This window comes from Lethenteron reissneri, chromosome 4 (assembly GCF_015708825.2).
Source record: "Lethenteron reissneri isolate LAM-NWPU_2019-01 chromosome 4, ASM1570882v1, whole genome shotgun sequence".
Lineage (NCBI taxonomy): Eukaryota > Metazoa > Chordata > Hyperoartia > Petromyzontiformes > Petromyzontidae > Lethenteron > Lethenteron reissneri.
Genome location: NC_083782.1, coordinates 4,662,294 through 4,688,816, shown reverse-complemented (window position 1 = coordinate 4,688,816; position 26,523 = coordinate 4,662,294). Strand labels below are relative to the sequence as shown.

Below are 26,523 nucleotides of genomic sequence, written 5' to 3'. Positions count from 1 at the left end.
TGGCGAAACGTCGTGCTCAGATTGTAAATGTTGTGGCTTGGCTCTCCAACACACCGGTTAGTGCTGTACTAGTACACTACACTATACACTACACTACCATACACTACACTACTATACACTACACTATACACTACACTACTATACACTACACTATACACTACACTATACACTCCACTATACACTACACTATACACTACACTATACACTACCCTACTATACACTACACTACTATACACTACACTACTATACACTACACTACTATACACTACACTACTATACACTACAATACTATACACTACACTATGCACTACACTATACACTACACTATACATTACACTATACACTACACTATACACTACACTATATGCTACACTACACTATACACTACACTACTATACACTACACTATACACTACACTATACACTACACTACACACTAGTGCTGTACTAGTATACTACACTACACACTACACTACACACTAGTGCTGTAATAGTGACGAATTGGCCACGTTCTGTTTTACGTGACAACCCTCACTAGTTGGCTGTGTCGTGTGGTGGCGGGTTTAACGACACATTTATATATTGACGCGATCTAACCCCCCAAAAAACCCTCTATTATAGATGATATTGGTGGCGAAAGCCGAGTCCGTGTGTTAAAATGATCAAGAGAGTTCTCATTCTTTGCCGGTTGCGAAGAAGAGAGAGATATTGGGCATCCTCCGTAGAACTATAAAGACAGCGCGAAGAGATGTATTCTTCAGAGAAGCAGAGAAGCAGAGAGGGCAGAGGCGTGCATTGAGAAGAGGGAGATAATGCGGGAGGGAGATAGAAGAAAAGTGATTCAACGGTAGCTCGAATCGGAGCTTGGTCTGTTAAGAAGGCAGATATGAGAGAGAGAGAGAGCGAGAGAGAGAGGATGTGATGTGTTTAGCAGAGCGGTAGAAGAGAAGATAGCTGGGAGAGGCATCTATCTAGAAGTCAACGTGGTATGCAATCACGAGATGAGTGAGATGGAACAGGGAGATAGGAGCAATGGGATGTACCGCACCGACGTCAATGCACTTACACGCAGGCCAGCTGCTGATGCGATTGCAACGAGACAATTCTGTAAAGCGGCATGGCCGATTATTTATTCTTTCAAGAGCGTCCTCCACTTGTCCAGCTGCTGCCCCCACGCTGTGTGTTGCGAGGGGGGTGGGGGTGGTAGGGATGGTGGTAGCGGTGGAGATAGTAGTGGGGTACGGCGGCGGTGGTGGTGGTGGCGGTGGTGGTGGTGGTGGCGGTGGTGGCGGTGGTGGTGGTGTGGATGCGGTCAGCCTACCCACGGTTCAGCTAACCCGTGGCACCTGCTGGGTCTGTCCCGAGACCTCCTGTCAGCAGCCTTTGACACTTCACGTGGTAGCCTCAAGGTGCACCTGGCCTGGCACAGGCGCCGTGGTGATGTCACTTAGTGGCGAATGTCGTGGTATTGGTGCGGTGGTATTGGTGCGGTGGTATTGGTGCAGTGGTATTGGCGCGGTGGTATTGGTGCAGTGGTGGCGGTGGTATTGGCGCGGTGGTATTGCTGCGGTGGTATTGGTGCGGTGGTATTGGCGCGGTGGTATTGGTGTTGGTGGTGTCACGGTGTACAGGGCGTACCCTCTGCAGGGCGTGGGACGCGGCCCCCTCGCTGCGCAGGCGCTCCAGGTGTGCGCTGCGCGACTGGAGGTGCGAGCGGCCGCGCTGCAGGGCGAGCACGGCGCCGTCGAGGCCGTGCAGCGCGTCCAGTGTGCGGGACGCCTCTTGCTTGGCCTGCGCGGGCACAACACAACGCGGCGGGGGTTACCGTGGTGGTGGTTACCGTGGCGGGGGTTACCGTGGTGGTGGTGACCGTGGCAGGGGTTACCGTGGTGGTGGTTACTGTGGTGGTGGTTATCGTGGCGGGGGTTACCGTGGCGGGGGTTACCGTAGGGGTGGTTATCGTGGCGGGGGTTACCGTGGTGGTGGTTACCGTGGCGGGGGTTACCGTGGCGGTGGTTACCGTGGTGGTGGTTATCGGAGCGGCGGTTATCGTGGTGGTTGTTACCATGGCGGGGGTTACTGTGATGGCGGTTACCGGGGCAGGGGTTACCGTGTCGGCGGTTACCGTGACGGCGACAATCGTGGCCGCGGTTACCGGGGCAGGGGTTACCGTGTCGGCGGTTACTGTGACGGCGATAATCGTGGCCGCGGTTACCGTGGCAGGGGTTACCGTCTTGGCGGTTACCGGGTCGGGGGTTACCGTAGCGGCGGTTTTTGTTTTTCCGCCAGCGGTCGACGTTTCTCCTGATCCATAAAAAAAACTTCTTTTTTTCGGCAATGATCTGGCCAAATGTGCGTCGTGTAACCCGTCCACCACCCGACAGAGCAGCCCAAGTTCAGACGTCGCGCGGCGCGTAAGCGTTTAGCGACGAGCCAATTATTCCCGATGCAGCTCGACGGGAAGGCGAAGAGCGACCGCGAGGTTTTCCGTCGTGACAATTGTTCCGCAACTCGAGCGTCGAGCTGAAGAAAAACGGTATAAATTGGTGTTCTTGGTTCTTTCGGTAAAGTCACGTAGATGGAAAATTAAAATTAAATATAAATTGGGTCACGTGACAGACACGTGGCCGTAAAAATCGATCACGGATCGGCGTTTTTATCATCGGCTTTAAAAAACAAGATCCATGCTGCTACGCACATAACACATTGCTCACATATCCACACTGCGTAGCGATACGCTGGCGACATGTTTTATCCTTCGCCCGGTACACAGGAGCACATGGGTTCGATCCGGTCCGTGGCCGATGCCTGTTGTGATGGCCACGTGGATCGTTCTCTGGGTCCCTCTGCCTTTGCCGCCCTCGAAATCTAGAATCAACTCGCGTTGAGATCATTCGGCCGCTACTGTGAATTCCCGCGCGCTATGGCAGTCATTCCATCGGCCACTGCGATGATGATGGTGGTCAGCTGTCATCGTCATCATCATCGCGCGTGGCCACGTCGCCTCTGAAATAAACTTATAGCTCAGTGGGGGGGAGGGAGGGGGGGGGAGAGGGTGGGACGGAAGCGGGGAGGGAGAGGGGGGAGGGGGGAAAGGGGGGAGGAGGGGGAGGAAGAGGGGGGAGAGAGAGAGGGGGAGGGGGGAGGGAGAGGGGGAGGAGGTGGAAGGAGTGGGGAGGGGGAAAGGGGGGAGTTTGGGAGGGGGAGAGGGGGGAGGAGGGGGGAGGAGGGGGGAGGGGAGAGGGGAGAGAGGGGGAGAGGGGGGGGGAAGTGGGAAGGTGGCAAAGGGGGGAGGAGGAGAGGGGGAGGGAGAGGGGGGAGGGAGAGGGGGGAGGAGGAGGCGGGAAGAGGGGGCAAAGGGGGGAGTTTGGGAGGGGGGGAGGGGGAGAAGGGGGAGAGGGGTGGGAGAGGGGGAGGGGAGAGAGGAGGAGAGGGGGGAAGTGGGGAGGGGGCAAAGGGGGGTGAGGGTGAGGGGGTGAGGAGTGCTCCATGCTGCTGGTGTGGGTGGTGTTGGTGTTGACCTGTCTCTGGGTGCGCCCGTGGCTCTCCGCGTGCGCCGCCACCGCGCGCGCCGCCTCGTGCAGGCGCCGCGCCAGCTGCAGGTGGCAGGCGCCCTGCTTGTCGCCCAGCGCTCGCAGGGAGCCCCAGAGCGGCACCAGCGGCCTGGCGCGCAACACCACCACGACGACGGTGGTGGTGGTGGTGGTGATGATGGTGATCATTAGGATGATGATGATCATTATGATGATGATGGTGATCATTAGGATGATGACGATGGTGATGATGACGATGATGGTGATCATTAGGATGATGACGATGACGGTGATCATTACGATGATGATGACGATGACGATGGTGATGATAACAATCAGGACGATGATGGGAAAAAGACATTGATGGATTGATGATGATAACAACGATGACAGCGACAATGATGACGATGGTGATGATGACAATGATGGTGACGATGATGACGATGGTAATGATGGCAATGATGATGATGGTGACGGTGATGATGATGACGATGATGTAACAGCAAGAACAAGAACGACAATGATGATAATGGACAACAAGAGTGATGATGGTTACATCAATAATGGCAACAATCATAGGGACAGCAAGAACAACAACAGACACGACAACAATGACTGCGGCAACAGCTATAACCACAACAGCAGAGATAACAGCAATCAACATCGCAATCAAAGTTTTGTTTCCGTCCCACTCTGAGCCGTGGTATTTTACGATGAACGCGCCCGCAGTATTTACCAGGGTGGCCGTGGGCTCACATCGGCCGTGTCGCCGCCACAATTGTGCGATGTCGCCAAGTTCTCGCTTCTAAACGAGTGGTGGCGGCGGTGGTTACGTCACATCGGGGTTCGCTGTGACTCGGTTCGTCCATTGGGGGGACACTTTTCGCACGAGGAACGCGAGCGGAACGCAAGCCCCGTTATAACGCGGAACACAAGCCCCGTTATAACGCGGAACGCAAGCCCCGTTATAACGCAGAACGCAAGCTCTGTTATAACGCGGAACGCAAGCCCCGTTATAACGCGGAACGCAAGCTCTGTTATAACGCGGAACACAAGCCCCGTTATAACGCGGAACGCAAGCTCTGTTATAACGCGGAACACAAGCCCCGTTATAACGCGGAACGCAAGCTCTGTTATAACGCGGAACACAAGCCCCGTTATAACGCGGAACGCAAGCTCTGTTATAACGCGGAACACAAGCCCCGTTATAACGCGGAACGCAAGCTCTGTTATAACGCGGAACGCAAGCTCTGTTATAACACAGAACGCAAGCTCTGTTATAACGCGGAACGCAAGCTCTGCTATAACGCGGAACGCAAGCTCTGTTATAACGCAGAACGCGAGCTCTGTTATAACACAAAACGTGAGCTCTGTTATAACAGAGAACGTGAGCTCTGTTATAACACAGAACGCAAGCTCTGTTATAACGCAGAACGCAAGCTCTGTTATAACAGAGAACGTGAGCTCTGTTATAGCACAGAACGCAAGCTCTGTTATAACACAGAACGCAAGCTCTGTTATAACAGAGAACGTGAGCTCTGTTATAACACAGAACGCAAGCTCTGTTATAACACAGAACGCAAGCTCTGTTATAACAGAACGTGAGCCCTGGTATAACGCAGAACGTGAGCTCTGTTATAAAGATGAATGCAAGCCCCGTTATAACGCGGAATGCAAGCCCCGTTATAACACAGAACGAGAGCCCCGTTATAACGCAGAACGCGAGCTCTGTTATAACAGAGAACGTGAGCTCTGTTATAACATAGAACGCAAGCTCTGTTATAACAGAACGTGAGCCCTGGTATAACGCAGAACGTGAGCTCTGTTATAAAGATGAATGCAAGCCCCGTTATAACGCGGAATGCAAGCCCCGTTATATCACAGAACGAGAGCCCCGTTATAACGCAGAACGCGAGCTCTGTTATAACAGAGAACGTGAGCTCTGTTATAACACAGAACGCAAGCTCTGTTATAACACAGAACGTGAGCTCTGTTATAAAGAGGAATGCAAGCCCTGTTATAACACAGAAGGCAAGCCCCGTTATAACACATAACGTGAGCTCTGTTATAACACAGAACGAGAGCCCCGTTATAACGCGGTTTCTGAGCGGTCGACGACGAAACTACTTTCTTGAGCTGCGCGACTTGGCGGAGTGATACATTAACGCGGAGTGATACAGTGACGCGGCAGTGTGCGTAGTGGTGTGTGTATCGTATCTCCCCGCTCACGGCCAACACCACCAGGGGGTGCCACCCCCCCCCCCAACAGTCTACACGGGGGATCTTCGCCTTTGGCATTTTGTCAGTGACGCGGCTGTCACGCTGAAGCTGTGCCCACCAAAACCGAGCGGCTCGAACAAATCCGACCTCTTCTTGGTTCTTTCGGTAAAGTCACGTAGAAGGGAAATAATAAAATAATAAAAATAAAACATAATAAAATAAGTATATTTTACTTTATTATTATTTTATTATATAAGATTATTTTATTATGTTTTATTTTTTATTATTTTATGATTTCCCTTCTACGTGACTTTACCGAAAGAACCACCAAGAAGATGAATCCCTGCAGTCACGAAAGCTTTAAATCGAAATTTAAATCCGACCTCGAGACTCACGCGGTCCCCGGCCGCGAACACCGCGCGCTCACCCCGTGTGGTTGTTGATCGCGGCCATGCGAGACAACTTGCTGTGCAACTTGGAGCAGGACTCTTCCACTAGAGCCCTGGGGGGGGGGGGGGGAGGAGTGGGGGGGGGGGGAGTGGGGGGAGGAGTGGGGGGGGGTGGTGGAGGATGGAGTGGGGGGTGGGGGGGTGGAGTGGGGGGGGTGGAGGATGGAGTGGGGGGGGGGATGGAGGGGGGGTGGAGTGGGGGGGGGGTGGAGGATGGAGTGGGGGGGGGGATGGAGGGGGGGTGGAGTGGGGGGGGGGGTGGAGGATGGAGTGGGGGGGGGGATGGAGGGGGGGTGGAGTGGGGGGGGGTGGAGGATGGAGTGGGGGGGGGGGATGGAGGGGGGGTGGAGTGGGGGGGGGGTGGAGGATGGAGTGGGGGGGGGGATGGAGGGGGAGTGGAGTGGGGGGGGGGGTGGAGGATGGAGTGGGGGGGGGGGATGGAGGGGGGGGTGGAGTGGGGGGGTGGTGGAGGATGGAGTGGGGGGGGATATTAAGAGAACCGTCGATGCAAGTTCACTGTGGAGGTGAAGGCGCATCCCTGCAACGGCCTGCACACACACCTGCTGCACACACACCTGCTGCACACACACCTGCTCACACACACCTGTTGCACACACACCTGCTGCACACACACCTGCTGCACACACACCTGCTGCACACACACACCTGCTGCACACACACACCTGCTGCACACACACCTGCCGCTCACACACCTGCTGCACACACACCTGCTGCTCACACACCTGCCGCTCACACACCTGCTGCTCACACACCTGCCGCTCACACACCTGCTGCTCACACACCTGCCGCTCGCACACCTGCCGCTCTCACACCTGCCGCTCGCACACCTGCCGCTCACACACCTGCACACACACACCTGCTGCTCACACACCTGCTGCACACACACCTGCTGCACACACACCTGCTGCACACACACCTGCTGCACACACACCTGCTGCTCACACACCTGCTGCACACAAACACCTGCTGCTCACACACACCTGCTACTCACACACCTGCTGCTCACCACACACCTGCTGCACACACACCTGCTGCTCACACACACACCTGCTGCTCACACACACCTGCTACACACACACCTGCTGCTCACACACACACCTGCTGCACACACACCTGCTGCACACACACACCTGCTGCTCACACACACCTGCTACTCACACACCTGCTGCTCACACACACACCTGCTGCACACACACCTGCTACTCACACACCTGCTGCTCACACACACACCTGCTACTCACACACCTGCTGCTCACACACACCTGCTACTCACACACCTGCTGCTCACACACACACCTGCTGCACACACACCTGCTGCACACACACACCTGCTGCTCACACACACCTGCTACTCACACACCTGCTGCTCACACACACACCTGCTGCACACACACCTGCTGCACACACACACCTGCTGCTCACACACACCTGCTACTTACACACCTGCTGCTCACACACACACCTGCTACTCACACACCTGCTGCTCACACACCTGCTGCACACACACCTGCTGCTCACACACCTGCTGCACACACACCTGCCGCTCACACACCTGCTGCTCACACACCTGCTGCACACACACCTGCTGCTCACACACCTGCTGCTCACACACACCTGCTGCACACACACCTGCTGCTCACACACACCTGCTGCTCACACACACCTGCTGCTCACACACCTGCTGCTCACACACACCTGCTGCTCACACACACCTACTGCTCACACACCTGCTGCTCACACACACCTGCTGCACACACACCTGCTGCTCACACACACCTGCTGCACACACACCTGCTCACACACACCTGCTGCACACACACCTGCTGCACACACACCTGCTGCTCACACACACCTGCTGCTCACACACACCTGCTGCACACACACCTGCTGCTCACACACCTGCTGCACACACACCTGCTGGCGAACGGGCCTCCACTGGATGGAGCTCAATAACGCGCCTCCACTCCCCCCTCCTCACCGCCCCTGAGGAGTATTTGGCCTACTCTTCCCCCTGTATGCTTCCGCACCACTGAATCCACGCGAACGGGTTCAGTGTCGGCTTGTCCTACGAGCTTCTAGGCGTGAGGTCCGACGTTCTGCTCCATATGCTGATTCAGTTCCTGGCTTTGCACCCCCCCCCTCCCACTTCTCACCACCACCCACCTCAGCGCGTGCAGCGAGTTCGACGTTTCGCTGCACGAACCAAACACAACCCCGAGAGAGCTGAGCGGCGAGTTCCTGGTGATTCTGGCATGGAGCGGTGGCACAGCGGTTAGCGCGCTGCGCTAACGAACCCCGGCCACCCGAGTTCGATTCCCGCTCACGGCTATTAAGGAATGGAAAATATTTGAATCGGAGCTGGGGCCTCCCCTAGGTCTGCTCGGCCTTCAATTAATACCCAGTGCGGTGTGTACACGTCAGCACTGGGGAGACAAAGGCGGCCTGGGATAACGTTGTTCGGCATCCAAAACAAAACCCTTTCACGTTGCTGGGCCGCCCTTTAAAGATGCTCGCGAACAGCACTTGCCCCAACAGTCTGCTGAAGGCTATATGGGGAACTTGGTCTTTTGTTGTGCATACGACTGGCTGCATGGAAAATCCTCCCACAGCCTTCACAAGCGGAAATGCTACGAATGACCACGATGCAGACCAACGACCACATAGCAGCGAACTACTGTGACCTCTATGCGTGTCTACGGGTCTCTGTGTGTGATCACATAGCAATTAATCACTGTGACCTATATGCGTGTCGATGGGTCTCTGTGTGATCACATAACAATGAACCACTGTGACCTCTATGGGTGTCTACGGGTCTCTGTGTGTGATCACATAGCATTGAACCACTGTGACCTCTATGGGTGTCGATGGGTCTCTGTGTGATCACATAGCAATGAACCACTGTGACCTCTATGGGTGTCTATGGGTCTCTATGTGTGATCACATCGCAGTGAACCACTGTGAACTCTATGCGTGTCTACGGGTCTCTGTGTGTGATCACATAGCAATGAACCACTGTGGACTCTATGCGTGTCTACGGGTCTCTATGTGAAGCCACATAACATTGAACCACTGTGAACTCTATGCGTGTCTACGGGTCTCTGTGTGTGATCACATAGCAATGAACCACTGTGGACTCTATGCGTGTCTACGGGTCTCTATGTGAAGCCACATAACATTGAACCACTGTGAACTCTATGCGTGTCTACGGGTCTCTGTGTGTGATCACATAACAATGAACCACTGTGACCTCTATGGGTGTCTACGGGTCTCTATGTGTGATCACATAACAATGAACCACTGTGAGCTCTATGGGTGCCTACGGGTCTCTGTGTGTGATCACATAGCAATGAACCACTGTGACCTCTATGAGTGTCTACGGGTCTCTGTGTGTGATCACATAGCATTGAACAACTGTGAACTCTATGAGTGTCTATGGGTCTCTGTGTGTGATCACATAGCAATGAACCACTGTGACCTCTATGAGTGTCTATGGGTCTCTGTGTGTGATCACATAGCAATGAACAACTGTGACCTCTATGAGTGTCTATGGGTCTCTGTGTGTGATCACATAGCATTGAACAACTGTGAACTCTATGAGTGTCTATGGGTCTCTGTGTGTGATCACATAGCAATGAACAACTGTGACCTCTATGAGTGTCTATGGGTCTCTGTGTGTGATCACATAACAATGAACCACTGTGAACTCTATGGGTGTCTATGGGTCTCTATGTGTGATCACATAGCATTGAACCACTGTGACCTCTATGAGTGTCTACGGGTCTCTGTGTGTGATCACATAGCAATGAACCACTGTGACCTCTATGAGTGTCTACGGGTCTCTGTGTGTGATCACATAACAATGAACCACTGTGAACTCTATGCGTGTCTACGGGTCTCTGTGTGTGATCACATAGCAATGAACCACTGTGAACTCTATGGGTGTCTACGGGTCTCTGTGTGTGATCACATAGCAATGAACCACTGTGAACTCTATGGGTGTCTACGGGTCTCTGTGTGTGATCACATAGCAATGAACCACTGTGAACTCTATGGGTGTCTACGGGTCTCTGTGTGTGATCACATAACATTGAACCACTGTGACCTCTATGAGTGTCTACGGGTCTCTGTGTGTGATCACATAGCAATGAACCACTGTGACCTCTATGGGTGTCTATGGGTCTCTATGTGTGATCACATAGCAATGAACCACTGTGAACTCTATGGGTGTCTATGGGTCTCTGTGTGTGATCACATAGCATTGAACCACTGTGACCTCTATGGGTGTCTATGGGTCTCTATGTGTGATCACATAGCAATGAACCACTGTGAACTCTATGGGTGTCTATGGGTCTCTGTGTGTGATCACATAGCATTGAACCACTGTGACCTCTATGGGTGTCTATGGGTCTCTGTGTGTGATGACATAGCAATGAACCACTGTGACCTCTATGAGTGTCTACGGGTCTCTGTGTGTGATCACATAGCAATGAACCACTGTGACCTCTATGGGTGTCTACGGGTCTCTGTGTGTGATCACATAGCATTGAACAACTGTGAACTCTATGAGTGTCTATGGGTCTCTGTGTGTGATCACATAACATTGAACCACTGTGACCTCTATGGGTGTCTATGGGTCTCTGTGTGTGATCACATAGCAATGAACCACTGTGACCTCTATGGGTGTCTATGGGTCTCTGTGTGTGATCACATAGCAATGAACCACTGTGACCTCTATGAGTGTCTACGGGTCTCTGTGTGTGATCACATAGCAATGAACAACTGTGACCTCTATGAGTGTCTATGGGTCTCTGTGTGTGATCACATAGCAATGAACAACTGTGACCTCTATGAGTGTCTATGGGTCTCTGTGTGTGATCACATAGCAATGAACAACTGTGACCTCTATGAGTGTCTATGGGTCTCTGTGTGTGATCACATAGCAATGAACAACTGTGACCTCTATGAGTGTCTATGGGTCTCTGTGTGTGATCACATAACAGTGAACCACAGTGAACTCTATGGGTGTCTACGGGTCTCTGTGTGTGATCACATAACAATGAACCACAGTGAACTCTATGGGTGTCTACGGGTCTCTGTGTGTGATCACATAACAATGAACCACAGTGAACTCTATGAGTGTCTATGGGTCTATGTGTGAGGCCACAGCAGTGAAGTCCAGAACCAGACCGAGTTTCCCTCCTCACACAGTCCTGTGAGACGGGGGGGGGGGGAGCCTGAGAGGCGATTGGAGCTCCCGGCAACTGGTAGCAGTGGAGGCAGTCGTGTTAATGTCGCCCTCTGTGATGGAGGTTCCGTCTACAGCAACGAGGGGCGGTGGTTTTTGTCTCTGTGTGTGTGTCTGTTCGTCTCTCTGTGTGTGTGTGTGTTCGTCTCTGTGTGTGTGTGTTCGTCTCTGTGTCTCTGTGTGTGTCTGTTCGTCTCTGTGTGTGTGTGTGTTCATCTCTGTGTGTGTGTCTGTTCGTCTCTGTGTCTGTGTGTGTGTCTCTGTTCGTCTCTCTGTGTGTGTCTGTTTGTTTGTGTGTCTGTTCGTCTCTGTGCCTGTAAGTCTCTGTGTGTGTCTGTTTGTCTGTGTGTGTGTCTGTTCGTCTCTGTGTGTGTGTCTGTTCGTCTCTGTGTGTGTGTGTGTCTGTTCGTCTCTGTGTGTGTGTGTCTGTTCGTCTCTGTGTCTCTGTGTGTCTGTTAGTCTCTGTGTGTGTGTGTTCATCTCTGTGTGTGTGTCTGTTAGTCTCTGTGTCTGTGTGTGTGTCTCTGTTCGTCTCTCTGTGTCTGTTTGTTTGTGTGTCTGTTCGTCTCTGTGCCTGTAAGTCTCTGTGTGTGTCTGTCTGTGTGTGTCTGTTCGTCTCTGTGTCTCTGTGTGTGTGTGTCTGTTCGTCTCTGTGTCTGTGTGTGTGTATGTTCGTCTCTGTGTGTGTGTCTGTTCGTCTCTGTGTCTGTGTGTGTGTGTCTGTTCGTCTCTCTGTGTGTGTCTCTTCATCTCGCGTGAGTTTGCTGTGTTTGGTGAGTGTGGGGGGCTGGGGGGTTGGACTGGAGGGGAGGCGGGTGGGGGGGGGGCTGGGGGGGCGGGGATGGGGGGACTGGGGAGGGGAGGGGGAGCTGGGGGCTGGGGGGCGGGGGTGGGGAGACTGAGGGGGGGGGAGCTGGGGGGTTGGGGGGGGGGCTCTCACCTCTCCCGGAGCAGCTCAGAGAGGTCACGGCCATCCCCGTGAGCGGCTCGCATGTTCAAGTAGAGGCCCTCAAATCCCAGGTGCCGCTCTCCCTGGGTGGATGTTACACAAAGAGGGTGGGGGGGGGGGACAGAGGCGGTGCCGGTTAGCACGGCTGTGCTACGTACGGTGCGAAAGAAGTTCAACATAGACACACAAACATACACTTTTTTTTTATTTGACCAGGTGAGGCTGCACTGAGCTACGACTTGGCCACCACAAATGATCGCTCAACAAAGTGGCGAATCATCATCACGTGGATATTCAAAGCAGCCAAATACTCCAAACGTGCGCTGTTGATTATAAAAGTGGAGGGAGAAACCGGAGGACCCGGAGAAAAATCCACGCGACCAGTGGGAGAGAGACACGCAAACTTCACATATACAGCAGCAGGCGTCAGGGTCGGGATCGGACCCACAACCTCCTGTAGACCAGGCGAGAGAGTTAACATCTCGCCACCGTATTAACCAGGGATAGCCGCTGGATCGAACCGCGAACCTCTGCAGCAAGCGGCGGACCCGCAAAGCGCCAGGTCCACCGTCACCACCATTACCAACACCACTACTACCACCACCGTCACCACCATTACCACCACCACTACCACCACTACCACTACCACCACCACCGTCACCACCACTACCACCACTACCACCACCGTCACCACCATTACCACCACCACCACTACCACCACCACTACCACCACTACCACCACTACCGTCACCACCACTACCACCACCGTCATCACCACTTCCACTACCACCACCGTCACCACTACCGTCACCACCACTACCACCACCACTACCACCACCACTACCACCACCACTACCACCTCTACCACCACCGTCACCCGTCACCACCACCGTCACCACCACTACCATCACCACTACCACCACCACCACTACCACCACCGTCACCACCACTACCACCACCGTCACCACCACCACCACCACACAACTACAGTGCCCCCCCCCTCTCCTTCTTGCATGAGCACCTCCCCCTGCGCCATACTTCACCGCGCTGGTGATCGCGCACCACGTGACACCGGCCACCGTGACACCGGCCACCGTGACACCGGCCACCGTGACACCGGCCACCGTGACACCGGCCACTGTGACACCGCCCCACGGAATTCCCGAAGGTGGTACTGCGTTACACACACAAGACGAAGATCCCCCGTGTAGCCTTAACAGGCTGTTGGGGCAAGTGCTGTTCACGAGCACCTTTGAAGGCCGGCACGGCACACGAGGGGTTGGGTGGTCAGCAACCACGCCCGGCCACCTTTGTCTCCCCAGTGGCGATACTTACACACTCATTTGAGGCTGAGTCAACCTAGGGGAGGCCCAGGACAGGTTAAAACAATCGTCACCGGTGTTGGCCGTGAGCGGGAATCGAACCAGGGTCGCCAGGTTCGTAGGGCAGCGTGCTCCCCACAAACACACACGCAAATGTAACATTGCGATAACAACTATGATTGACGGTGGTGGTGGTGGTGGTGCAGGTGGTAACAGAGTAATTGTCTTCACGATGGTGCGAGCGGTGATGATGATGGTGCTCATGAATCTATGGTAACATTAGGAAGCGTTGGTAATTACCATTATCTGGATCATGGTCGTGGTGGTGATGACGGTGATGATGAAGACGACGGCGATGATGAAGACGACAATGCGTGTGAATCACAACACAAACTCACCTCCCCAAGTTTCCTCGTCAGACTCGGGAACATGATCGATCAGGCGGCAGACACGGCCATGGACACACACAGGTGACTCCCGTCTCACACACACAGGTAAGTCCCGTCTCACACACACAGGTAAGTCCCGTCTCACACACACAGGTGAGTCCCGACTCACACACACAGGTAAGTCCCGACTCACACACAGGTAAGCCCCGTCTCACACACACAGGTGACTCCCGACTCACACACACAGGTAAGTCCCGACTCACACAGGTAAGCCCCGTCTCACACATACAGGTAAGTCCCGACTCACACACACACAGGTAAGTCCCGACTCACACACAGGTAAGTCCCGACTCACACACAGGTAAATCCCGACTCACACACAGGTAAGCTCCGCCTCACACACACAGGTAAGTCCCGACTCACACACACAGGTAAGCCCCGTCTCACACACCCAGGTGACTCCCGACTCACACACAGGTAAGCTCCGTATCACACAGGTAAGCTCCGTCTCACACACAGGTAAGTCCCGTCTCACACACACAGGTGACTCCCGACTCACATACAGGTAAGCTCCGTCTCACACGCAGGTGCGTGAGGGTGCCGGTCTACCGACGAACGCGCGCCACCAAACACCTCAAGTTAAATATTCACCCGCGCGTAGCAACCGCGACCTTGATAAAACATTTTTTTTAAACAACCTACAACGTTATAACTTTGTCTATTTCGTGACGCCGCGAAATGAGCGTCGTTTGTGGCCTTTCCCCCCCGACCACACGCGTGCTTTCACCCATTTGTGAGCGCGGCCGCTTTCTGCCAAGTGGCATAAGGACTCAAGTTTCTCTCCCGCTCCGATCCCCTGCCTCCTTTCTCCGCACCTCCCATCGCACCCCCCCCCCCCCCCCACCGCGGCTCCCAACCCAAGGCCACGGTGGTGACGGCGAGGAGCAAACGAGCAAGCAAAGATAACAAATCTCGTGCCCCAAGTAATCCAAGGGGCACACAAAACTTATCTTAAATTCAGATCCTTTTATATATAAAAAAAAACTGTAAAAAAAAATCTCATCACTCTATTATATGAACACGATTAAAAGCAGAGCTGTACATCCATTTGCTTGGTTCTTTCGGTAAAGTCACGTAGAAGGGAAATAATAAAATAATAAAATAAAACATAATAAAAGAATTCTCACGACGTTTCGGCCACAACGCAAGCAGCCGAAACGTCGTGAGAATTATTTTATAATGTTTTATTTCATTATTTTATTATTTCCATTCTCCGTGGCTTTACCGATAGAACCAAGAAGATGAATCCCTGCAGTCACGAAAGCTTTAAATCGAAATGTACATTCCTTGTTTCTATCATTGAGGGCTAGGGAACGAGTTTGCCCGCCGAGGAGATGGAGCGACGGAATGCGGCCGGATTGTTAATGTCGCAGAACCGCGGGGGGGGGGGGGCTTCATCCAGCAGTGGAGTGACCCCGAGGACCATGACCCCGAAGAGTGATTGTAGCTGCACAGTCATCCAACATCGTGATCATTACACACCACTGCGATCGTGCGTCACACACAATGTGTGTGGTCACGTGAAACGCTCAATTTCGTTAATTGCTTCGGGTCCCGTCCCCCCTCCCCCCCAAATGGGCCATCACTGCCACCAGGTCACACACGAGGCAGGAGCAGTCACGTGTGTGTGTATGTGGGCGCCGCGGTGGCGAAATGTTTACTACCTTGCCCGGTATACAGGAGGGCGTGGGTTCGATCCCGACCCTGACGACGCCTGCCGCTGTAGATTTGGAGTTTGGTGTGTCTCTCTCTCGGTGTGTCTCTCTCTCGGTGTGTCTCTCTCGGTGTGTGTCTCTCTCGGTGTGTGTCTCTCTCGGTGTGTGTCTCTCTCGGTGTGTGTCTCTCTCGGTGTGTGTCTCTCGGTGTGTCTCTCTCGGTTGTGTCTCTCTCGGTGTGTGTCTCTCTCGGTGTGTGTCTCTCTCGGTGTGTGTCTCTCTCGGTGTGTGTCTCTCTCGGTGTGTGTCTCTCTCGGTGTGTCTCTCTCGGTGTGTGTCTCTCGGTGTGTCTCTCTCTCGGTGTGTCTCTCTCTCGGTGTGTCTCTCTCTCGGTGTGTCTCTCTCTCGGTGTGTCTCTCTCGGTGTGTGTCTCTCTCGGTGTGTGTCTCTCTCGGTGTGTGTCTCTCTCGGTGTGTGTCTCTCTCGGGTGTGTCTCTCTCGGTGTGTGTCTCTCTCGGTGTGTGTCCTCTCTCGGTGTGTGTCTCTCTCGGTGTGTGTCTCTCTCGGTGTGTGTCTCTCTCGGTGTGTGTCTCTCTCGGTGTGTCTCTCTCGGTGTGTGTCTCTCTCGGTGTGTGTCTCTCTTCGGTGTGTGTCTCTCGGTGTGTGTCCTCTCTCGGTGTGTCTCTCTCTCGGTGTGTGTCTCTCTCGGTGTGTGTCTCTCTCGGTGGTGTCCTCTCGGTGTGTGTCTCTCTCGGTGTGTGTCCTCTCTCGGTGTGTGTCTCTCTCGGTGTGTGTCTCTCTCGTGTGTGTCTCTCTCGGTGTGTCTCTCTCGGTGTGTCTCTCTCGGTGTGTGTCTCTCTCGGTGTGTCTCTCTCGGTGTGTGTCTCTCTCGTGTGTCTCTCTCGGTGTGTGTCTCTCTCGGTGTGTCTCTCTCTCGGTGTGTGTCTCTCTCGGTGTGTGTCTCTCTCGGTGTGTCTCTCTCGGTGTGTGTCTCTCTCGGTGTGTGTCTCTCTCGGTGTGTGTTCTCTCGGTGTGTCTCTCTCGGGTGTGTGTCTCTCTCGGTGTGTCTCTCTCGGTGTGTGTCTCTCTCGGTGTGTCTCTCTCGTGTGGTCTCTCTCGGTGTGTCTCTCTCGGGTGTCTCTCTCGGTGTTGTCTCTCGGTGTGTCTCTCTCTCGGTCTCTCTCTCTCTCGGTGTGTGTCTCTCTCGGTGTGTCTCTCTCTCGGTGTGTGTCTCTCGGTTGTGTCTCTCGGTGTGTGTCTCTCTCGGTGTGTCTCTCTCGGTGTGTGTCTCTCTCGGTGTGTGTCTCTCTCGGTGTGTGTCTCTCTCGGTGTGTGTCTCTCTCGGTGTGTCTCTCTCGGTGTGTGTCTCTCTCGGTGAGTGTCTCTCGGTGTGTCTCTCTCTCGGTCTCTCTCTCTCTCGGTGTGTCTCTCTCGGTGTGTGTCTCTCTCGGTGTGTCTCTCTCTCTCGGTGTGTGTCTCTCTCGGTGTGTCTCTCTCGGTGTGTGTCTCTCTCGGTGTGTCTCTCTCGGTGTGTCTCTCTCTCTCGGTGTGTGTCTCTCTCGGTGTGTGTCTCTCTCGGTGTGTCTCTCTCGGTGTGTCTCTCTCGGTGTGTGTCTCTCTCGGTGTGTGTCTCTCTCGGTGTGTCTCTCTCTCGGTGTGTCTCTCTCTCGGTGTGTGTCTCTCTCGGTGTGTGTCTCTCTCTCGGTGTGTGTCTCTCTCGGTGTGTGTCTCTCTCGGTGTGTGTCTCTCCGGTGTGTGTCTCTCTCGGTGTGTGTCTCTCTCTCGGTGTGTGTCTCTCTCGGTGTGTGTGTCTCTCTCGGTGTGTGTCTCTCTCGGTGTGTGTCCTCTCTCGGTGTGTCTCTCTCTCGGTGTGTGTCTCTCTCTCGGTGTGTGTCTCTCTCGGTGTGTGTCTCTCTCGGTGTGTGTCTCTCTCGGTGTGTGTCTCTCTCTCGGTGTGTGTCTCTCTCGGTGTGTGTCTCTCTCGGTGTGTGTCTCTCTCGGTGTGTGTCTCTCTCTCGGTGTGTCTCTCTCTCGGTGTGTCTCTCTCTCGGTGTGTCTCTCTCGGTGTGTCTCTCTCGATGTCTCTCTCCCTCTCTCCCCCTGGTTGCGTGGATTTTTTCTCCGGGTCCTCCGGGTTTCCCCTCCACATTTAAAATCGACGTCCACGTGATGATAATTCACTTTGGTCAGCTATCCTTTGTGGCCGGGTCGCTTCGCAAAAACAGCGAGACAGCTCAGTGGACCTTACCTGGTAAATAAATAAAAAAAGTTATCCGTTTCATTTGAACACAAGTTATTGCTCAGTTTAACACGTAGGCTTTCGCGACCAATGTTATTCATAATCAACTTTTTTGGGTTTAGATCGCGTTATTTATAAATGTGTCGTAACCCTCCACCGCCCGACACGGCCAATCAGTTAAAATGTGTCACGTTGACAAAGACAAATAGTTCACTGCTTTAGCCCACCGGTGTGTTGAAGCCACAACATTTACAATTTGAGTACGACGTTTCGCTGGTAATTGCATCCAGCATCATCGGGCAATTCGCCAGAATGGTGAGGCTCTGCTCTGTCTCCCGTTCTTATATAGAGCAGCAGCAGCAGGGTGACAAGTTATTGCTGTTGTTGTAAATTATTGTTGTTATTGTTTAGCATAAACTCTAATGTGCCCCCCCCTCTCCCTTTCCTGCTTATCCCTGGGCGTTTGTCTGCCCCTCCCTCTCCGTATCTCCCGACTCGAGGGCAGGTCACGCCACGTGGCTTCTCGTCTCTCGCCGCCCCGAGCGCTCAGCTTACACCGAGCGCGACCATCGCTGTGGAGGAAACCCATCAATTAACCATCGTGGCAGATCCGATTGCAGCGGCGGCAGCGGCAGCAGCAGGCAGTGGGCACGGGCTCGTGGTCTCGCGTTCACAATGCCACCGCGCCTGCTCGTGAGCTCGCCCACAAAGACAAAGATCCCCCGTATAGCCTGCGCAGACTGCTGGGGCAAGTGCTGCTAGCGAGTAGCACCGATGAAGGCCGGCACGGCTCACCGAGCGGGTGGGTGGGTGGCCAGCACCTACGCCCGGCCGCACCAGGTACTCATTTGAGGCTGAGTCGACCTAGGGGGAGGCCCAAGACCGGTTCAGATAATCGTCAGTGGTGTTGGTGGCCGTGAGCGGGAATTGAACTCGTGTCGCCGAGTTCGTAGCGCAGCGTAGCGAGAACCGCTACCCACCACCCCCCACCACCACCCCCCACCACCACCCAAACCCCCCCCCCACCACCGTTCCCCACCACCACCCCCCACCACCACCCCCCACCACCACCCCCCTCCATCACCCCCCACCACCGCCCAAACCCCCCCCACCGCTCCCCACCACCACCCCCCACCACCGCCCAAACCCCCCCCCACCGCTCCCCACCACCACCCCCCACCACCACCCCCCTCCACCACCCCCCACCACCACCGCCCAAACCTCCCCCCCACCACCGCTCCCCACCAAAAACAATATACCTACTAGGGCAACCCCTCCACTATTGGCTAGCATGACCACTAAGAATACTAATTCACGATGTAAAATAGTTTTTTTCCTGGGTAGTGTTATTTTCTAATAGCTTATGCCTCACAAGCATAGAAAGTGGATATTATTCTCCACAAACTTTGCTTTTGTGACCAGGACTTTACGTGAAGGAATGACACAAATGCACACCGCGTTTTGTCATTGACGATAGGTACATTTCAAAATATCACTGTCATGATCACAAAAGCAAAGTTTGTGGAGAATAAATAGTAACTTTCTGTACTTTTGAGGCCTAAGCAATTAGAAATAACACTTACTACCCAGGAATAACAATTGTTTTTGTTACACAGTGATTGTAAACACATTCCTGCGGAGGGAGCTGGTAGGAACGTTGGGTTGCTCGGTCAATGGTAGGAACCTCCTGGTTACACCAGCCCACAGGGGATTATTGTGTCCGTCCGTCCGTCGTGCAGGGGGGGGCTGGGTGGGGAGGGGCTGGGTAGGGAGGGTGGGGCTGGGTGGGGAGGGGCTGGGCTGGGTGGGGCTGGGTGGGGTGGGGCTGGTCACCCCGTGGTGCCCTTATAAAACTCAACGTTTAACCGACTCACGCCGGCTTGTGCCCGCCCTCACAGTCGGGCATATTTGCGGAATACACCACGCCGCCGTTGACCCTGGCCATTGACCGAGCAACCCAACGTTCCTACCAGCTCCCTCCGCAGGAATGTGTTTGTTCACGTGCGGAGGACAACGGAGCGCTCGGGAAAGAAAAAAAAACCCACGCCTTGCGCGAGGGAGCAACGTTCTATCCCACATAGAAGGGGACGGGTAAGCATCGGTCCACGCTTTGCTTCTCCTGCGTTCTGCCGGCGAGCCAGGGACACGGCTCCTCCGTGCCTACGTGGAAGGGAGTTCGTCATCCGTGCGTGATCCACCCACCCTCGCTGCTGCCGCCACAGTGCTGGGCGACAGGCAGTCACGTGCAACAGCAGCGTGGCCACCACCGCCGGGTTTGGAGGTTCGAATGTTCAGATCGAACCTTGACCCAGAGCGGCAGTTGCCTGCAGTAAACACAGCGGGTCGCTCATCCCCACGTTGCAACCAAACCCGCGTGTCCCAGGTGACTTCAATTGGCAATAGAAAAATACAACTCACGTCTCCTCCCTCCTCCTCCTCCCCCACCACCACCAACAACAAAGATAAAGATCCCCCGTATAGCTTTGACAGAATCTCGGGGCAAGTGCTGTTAGCGAGCACCTATGAAGGCCGGCACGGCACATGAGGGGTGGGTGGCCAGCACCACGCCCGGCCGCCTTTGTCTCCCGAGTGGCGATGTTTACACACCGCACCAGGAACTCGTTTGAGGCTGAGTCAACCTAGGGCAGGGGTCGGTAACCTACGGCTCCGGAGCCGCATGCGGCTCTTTACGGGCTGCTTCTTGACGATATGTACGTATGTACAGTATGTACTCAGATGCATTGCGGCTCTTGAAATACTGAATTTTGTACCGAATTGGAAAGAAATGGCTCTTCTTGTTATTTTGGTTGCCGACCCCTGTCCTAGGGGATGCCCACGACCGGTTCAGATAATCGTCACTGGTGTTGGCCGTGAGCGGGAATCGAACTCGAGTTGCCAGGTTCATAGCGTAGCCCTGACACCACCACCAACAACAACCGCCACCACCACCAACAACAACAACCATTCACCACTAAGTGGCGGTGACGTCACCACGGCGCCTGTGCCAGGCCAGGTGCACTTTGAGACCATGGGCTAACTGACTAAGATGACTGGCAGATGCACCACCTGTGCCCCCTTACTCTGTCAATCACAGACACCACCACCATCACCACCATCACCACCACCCACACAGTGGTGTAGTGACTACACTATCAGTGGTGTAGTGACTACATTTTCAGTGGTGTAGTGAGTACATTATCAGTGGCATAGTGACTACATTATCAGTGGCGTAGTAACTACATTATCAGTGGCATAGTGACTACATTATCAATGGCCTAGTAACTACATTATCAGTGGTATAGTGACTACATTATCAGTGGTGTAGTGACTACATTATCAGTGGTGTAGTAACTACATTATCAGTGGTGTAGTAACTACATTATCAGTGGTGTAGTGACTACATTATCAGTGGTGTAGTGACTACATTATCAGTGGTGTAGTAACTACATTATCAGTGGTGTAGTAACTACATTATCAGTGGCGTAGTAACTACATTATCAGTGGCATAGTGACTACATTATCAGTGGTGTAGTAACTACATTATCTGTGGTGTAGTAACTACATTATCAGTGGCGTAGTGACTACATTATCAGTGGCGTAGTAACCACATTATCAGTGGTGTAGTAACTACATTATCAGTGGCGTAGTAACTACATTATCAGTGGCATAGTGACTACATTATCAGTGGTGTAGTAACTACATTATCTGTGGTGTAGTAACTACATTATCAGTGGTGTAGTGACTACATTATCAGTGGCGTAGTTCAAGTTGATTTATTTGGTATCGCCCTGTGAGCCATTCGGCTCTTGAATCGGGTGCAACCGCAACAAACAAAAAACAAAAACATGAACAAGAAAACATCTTAAAGTGACTATGTGCAAACAGAAAATCCAAGAAAAGACAGCAAAATATTGCAGAAAAGGCACCGTACACCAACGCTGTGTGCAAAAATCCCAGTGGGATGCAAGTCAAACAACAACAACAACCACAAGACAATTTAGATGAAAGCCATCAGTCTAACTCTGTACTACAACAAACAAACATGGCCAAACCAAAAAACGCAGTCCACTCAGCTCCACATCCTCCTGTATCACATCACTCCATCTCTTCTCTAGCTTCTGCAGCACCCATTTAGCCCTCTCTACCTGGCCAAACAAAATACGCTGAGGCATGCGGTGGCTGGGAATGCGGGCTCCATAACCGAGCCAACAGCCTCGTCTGTCGGAGGAGCTCACTGACGGGACTGTGTCCAGATCTCTCAAATGATCTGTGAGCTCCTCATACAATCCTGTCTGGTTAAACCCAGGATGCGTATCGTAGGCAGGCCAGCTTGAATGTGTCAAGCTGCAGGGACAGCGTGTTTCCTATGAAGGGATCCGCGTTCTGCAAGCATACAAAGCAGGGGGCATTAACTCTGGCTCAAGACCAATCTCTTCGCATGGAGCGGCATGTCGGGCAGCTTCCAAACCGATGAAAAGATAATGCCACTCCTGTGATCCGGAGTGAAATCTCTGCTTCGGCACCACGGGAGCTGGCATTGGGCACACTGCCCAGGTACGGGGGCTTTCTGTACCCGTTCCACAAGCACCGCAGTGGTCACCCGTGGAGAGTTGAGGAGGAGGAGGGGGTGGGGGGGAGAGTCTTTGACGGCGTGAGAGTTTTGTTTTGGTGGGGCTGGAGAGTTCCAGGCAGTCTCCACCGTCTTCTCAGAATGCTCTCAAATATAGATACACACACACGTGCGCAGAAATATACTGAATCCCACGTAGCACCGTTCAAACAAAAACAAAGTGGCCCCCGATAGGCTGAACAGATGGTCGGGGCAAGTGCCGTAAGGAAGTAGCGCACAGGAAGGCTGGTGGCCAGAAGCACGCCCGGACAACTTTGTCTCCAAAGTGTCGATGTTTACACATCGCACCAGATAATCACTTGAGGCTGAGTCAACCTCGGGGAGGCCCGGGACCCGACACAGATACAATCGTCACAGGCGTTGGTGGCCGTGAGCTGGAATCGAACTCGCGTCGGACCGGGATCGTAGCCATCGCTCTCGAACCCCGAAACCATTCCACTTCCATGAGCACAGCAGACTTCTCACCTTCTCATGACGGCTGGAGGAGTTGGGGTTCGGGTCTGTAGACATGTCGGGGGCTGTCTCGCTGTCGTCCGCTGCCCGCTCTTGGGACCCGTGCTCGTCTCGCCGGGCGAGGTATTCTGACTTCTCTTATCTGTGTTTGTTTATCCGTGAGCTGAGTGGGTGCGTGGGTGTGTGCGCTTGTGGGTGTGTGCGCTTGTGGAGCGGTAGTGTAGTGGTTAGCGCGCTGCACTACGAACCTGGCGACCCGGGTTCGATTCCCGCTCACGTGCAAACACCAGTGACGATTATCTGAACCGGTCATGGGCCTCCCCTAGGTCGACTCGGCCTCAAATGAGTACCTGGTGCGGTGTGTAAACATCGCCGCTAGGGAGACAAAGGCGGTCGGGCGTGGTGCTGGCCACCCACCCCCTCGTGTACCGTTCCGGCCTTCATAGGTGCTCGCTAACAGCACTTGCCCCTACAGTCTGTTAATGCTATACGGGGGATCTTTGTGTGGAGCTGAGTGGACTTGCCGATGACTGGTACCAGCGGTGGAGGAGGCTCGTGAAGGACGCAGCTACTGGGCACTTGGAGGCAGTCGCCCTCCAACAACAACAGAGGGCGGAGGAGCGATGCTCACAACAACGCCGGGTGGCTAAAGCACAGCAAGTTGGCACAGTAGGGGGCACAGCTGGTGCATCAGCCAGTCGTCTCAGTCAGTCGACCCGCGGCACCTGGGTCTGCCCCGTGACCTCCTGCCAGCGGGCGTTCGACAGTTCACATGGCCTCAAGATGCACCTAGCCTGGCACAAGCGTCGTAGTGACGTCACCGCCACTTAGTGGCAAATGGCGGTTGTTGTTGTTGAGCGTGTGGGTGTGTGCGTGTTGGTGTGTGTGTAGGGAGTGGTGGTGTAATGGTTAGCGCACTGCGACTTCGATTCCCGCTCACGGCCATCACCAGTGACGGTTATCCGAACCGGTTCTGGGCCTCCCCTAGGTCGACTCAGCCTCAAATGAGTTCCTCGTGCGATGTGTAAATATCGCCACTGGGGAGACAAAGGCGGCCGGGTGTGGTGTTGTCCACTCACCCCCTGGTGTGCCGTGTCCGGCATTAATAGGTGCTACTCGCTAACAGCACTTGCCCCAACAGTCTGTTGAGACTATACGGGGGATATTTGTCTTTGTTGTTAAAAGGGAAGTGTGTCTGTGGCTAAGTTAGTGTGTGTGTGTGTGAGCACGCGTGTGTCTGTGGCTAAGTTAGTGTGTGTGCACGCGTGTGTGTGTGTGTGGCTAAGTTAGTGTGTGTGCACGCGTGTGTGTGCACGCGTGTGTGTTGTCAAAGATTAGAGTGACCGGTAGCGTTGTGGTCAGCGCGCTGCGCTCTGAACTTCGTGGCCAGAGTTCGATTTCCGTTCACAGCCCACGTCGATTACGTGACCTGGCTCTGTGCTCTGCCCACAGGTCAACTCAGTCGCGGGCGTTATGTGCAACCATCCGGCCTTCATAGTTGGTCACTAAACACCACTTGCCCCAAAACTCCGTTAAGGCTATAAAAGTACAGTTGATCTTTGTCTTTCGTGTGAAATTGTGTTTGTGTGTGTGTAAGTTGAAGTGTGTGTGTTTCAAGTTTCAAGTTGCATTTATTAGGTATAGCCTTGTGAGCCATTCGGCTCTTGAATCGGGTGCAACCGCAACAAACAAAAAAAACATGAACAAGAAAATATCTTAAAGTGACTATGTGCAAACAGAAAATCCAAAAAAAGACAGCAAAAATATTGCATAAAAAGCACCGTACACCAACACTGTGTGCAAAAATCCCAGTGGGATGCAAGTCAAACAACCAACAACAACCACAAGACAACTTAGATTAAGGCCATCAGTCTTTTTTTTCAGTCTAACTCTGTGTAATAAAAGGACTCGAACACTTCTTTCTGTCTTCGTGTCTTTATTCAGGTTCACGTCTTTACCCACACGGCACTCTGTTATAACTCCTGTATTTGTAGCCCCCGGCTATTCACTGCTATTATAGCTTCCTCTCCCCTCTGACTCTCTGCTTCATCTACTGTAACCTCCTCCCTGCAGACTCGCTGCTACCCCTATGTGCAGACCCTCTGGCTGTCACTGTATGCAGACCCGCTGCCCACTCTCTCTGTGCAGCCCCGCTGCTGACTGCAGCCTCCTTGCTGCTTCGGGTCGGTCACCGCTGGCCAACGGTGCCGATCCTCGCTTCCCCCGTGTTCGTGGCGATCTCGCCACACCCCGCTTCGCCCTACGTGGCCTTCCTCTGTTCCTGGCTCCCAGTCACTCTCCCTGCTCTTCCGGTTCCCCTCCTTCTATACTCAACCCCTCTCCCCCCACGTGACCTAACTCCTCCCCCCCTGACGGCACCTCAGAAGGGCCGTTTACAACCGCATTACATCACCCTCCCCCCTAAAGAAAATCCAGCCGACCTCGGCTGAATTGCAACCTGAAAAGCAATGCGGGTGTAAAGGGCCAACACGCAAAAGACACGAAGCATTGAAGAACATTATAACAATAACACAACACAACACAATCTAACGAAACGTGAGGGATTTCGAGCGAGTACGGGTAGCCGGGCCGTCCCGGACGGTCGGCGGCCCACCCGCCGAGCGGGAACGTGGAAGGGTTTTAGGGGCGACGGGCGCAAGTTCTTCCGTCGCCATTGGAGGCCCGCCACTGTCCCGCTCGCGTCCAGAAACATCCCGTACTCGCGTCCGCGGAGGGATAGGAAGAGCTGCAGGTCCCGTGGGTTCTGCGGCTCCGGTCGGCGTCCCACAAGCGGAAGGTCCTCCTCCCTGCGCTGTCACGGCCGGCTTGTCTGTGAAGGGTACGACAGGCGCTCTCGCAAGGTCAGCAGACACAGGCAAGGGCGAGTCGGCAGCAACAGACCCCGGCAAGGCAACTTGGGGAGATGACGCATCCGGCCGTGGGGCAATGTATGGCTTCAACCGGGACGTGTGCACGAACCAACGCCGTGCACCAACCTGAACACGCGCCGACTGTGGGTTGGGAACCTCAATGAGGCGGACCGGACCCTGCCAAGGTCGATGTAATTTAGGAGATGTACCTGGCCGCACCTGTGGGCAATGAAGCCAGGCCAGGTCCCCCTTTTTCCAGGGACACTCCCCCTTTGAACGTCGGGCACACCGCTCATTCCTGGCCTGAGCCTTGGCAGTAGCCATGCGGGCATTTTCCCTCGCCTCAGCGACACGCCGAACGTTGTCCTTAATATACTCAGGAAGAGGCTTAACAGGCCCCCTCGCACCGGTTCCCAACTGGTCATGAATCGGCGGCACGTTCTCACGGCCGTACATAAGGAAAAACGGCGAGTATCCAGTAGCCGCGTG

At 54.0% G+C, this 26,523-nt stretch overlaps 1 protein-coding gene across 1 annotated transcript in view; it reads right to left on the bottom strand.

The window, feature by feature from the left end:
• The window catches only part of LOC133350012 (F-BAR domain only protein 2-like), an 87,632-nt gene extending 64,336 nt beyond the window's left edge, over positions 1-23,296 (bottom strand). Inside the window, exons 1-5 of the mRNA XM_061563965.1 lie at positions 23,177-23,296; positions 12,408-12,499; positions 6,180-6,254; positions 3,521-3,662; positions 1,638-1,790 (exon numbers count right to left, since the gene is read on the bottom strand). Of these exons, the coding sequence (XP_061419949.1) occupies positions 1,638-1,790; positions 3,521-3,662; positions 6,180-6,254; positions 12,408-12,499; positions 23,177-23,221 (507 nt within the window). The 5' untranslated portion in view covers positions 23,222-23,296. The remainder of the gene's footprint in view (positions 1-1,637; positions 1,791-3,520; positions 3,663-6,179; positions 6,255-12,407; positions 12,500-23,176) is intronic.
• Positions 23,297-26,523: the final 3,227 nt, after the last annotated feature.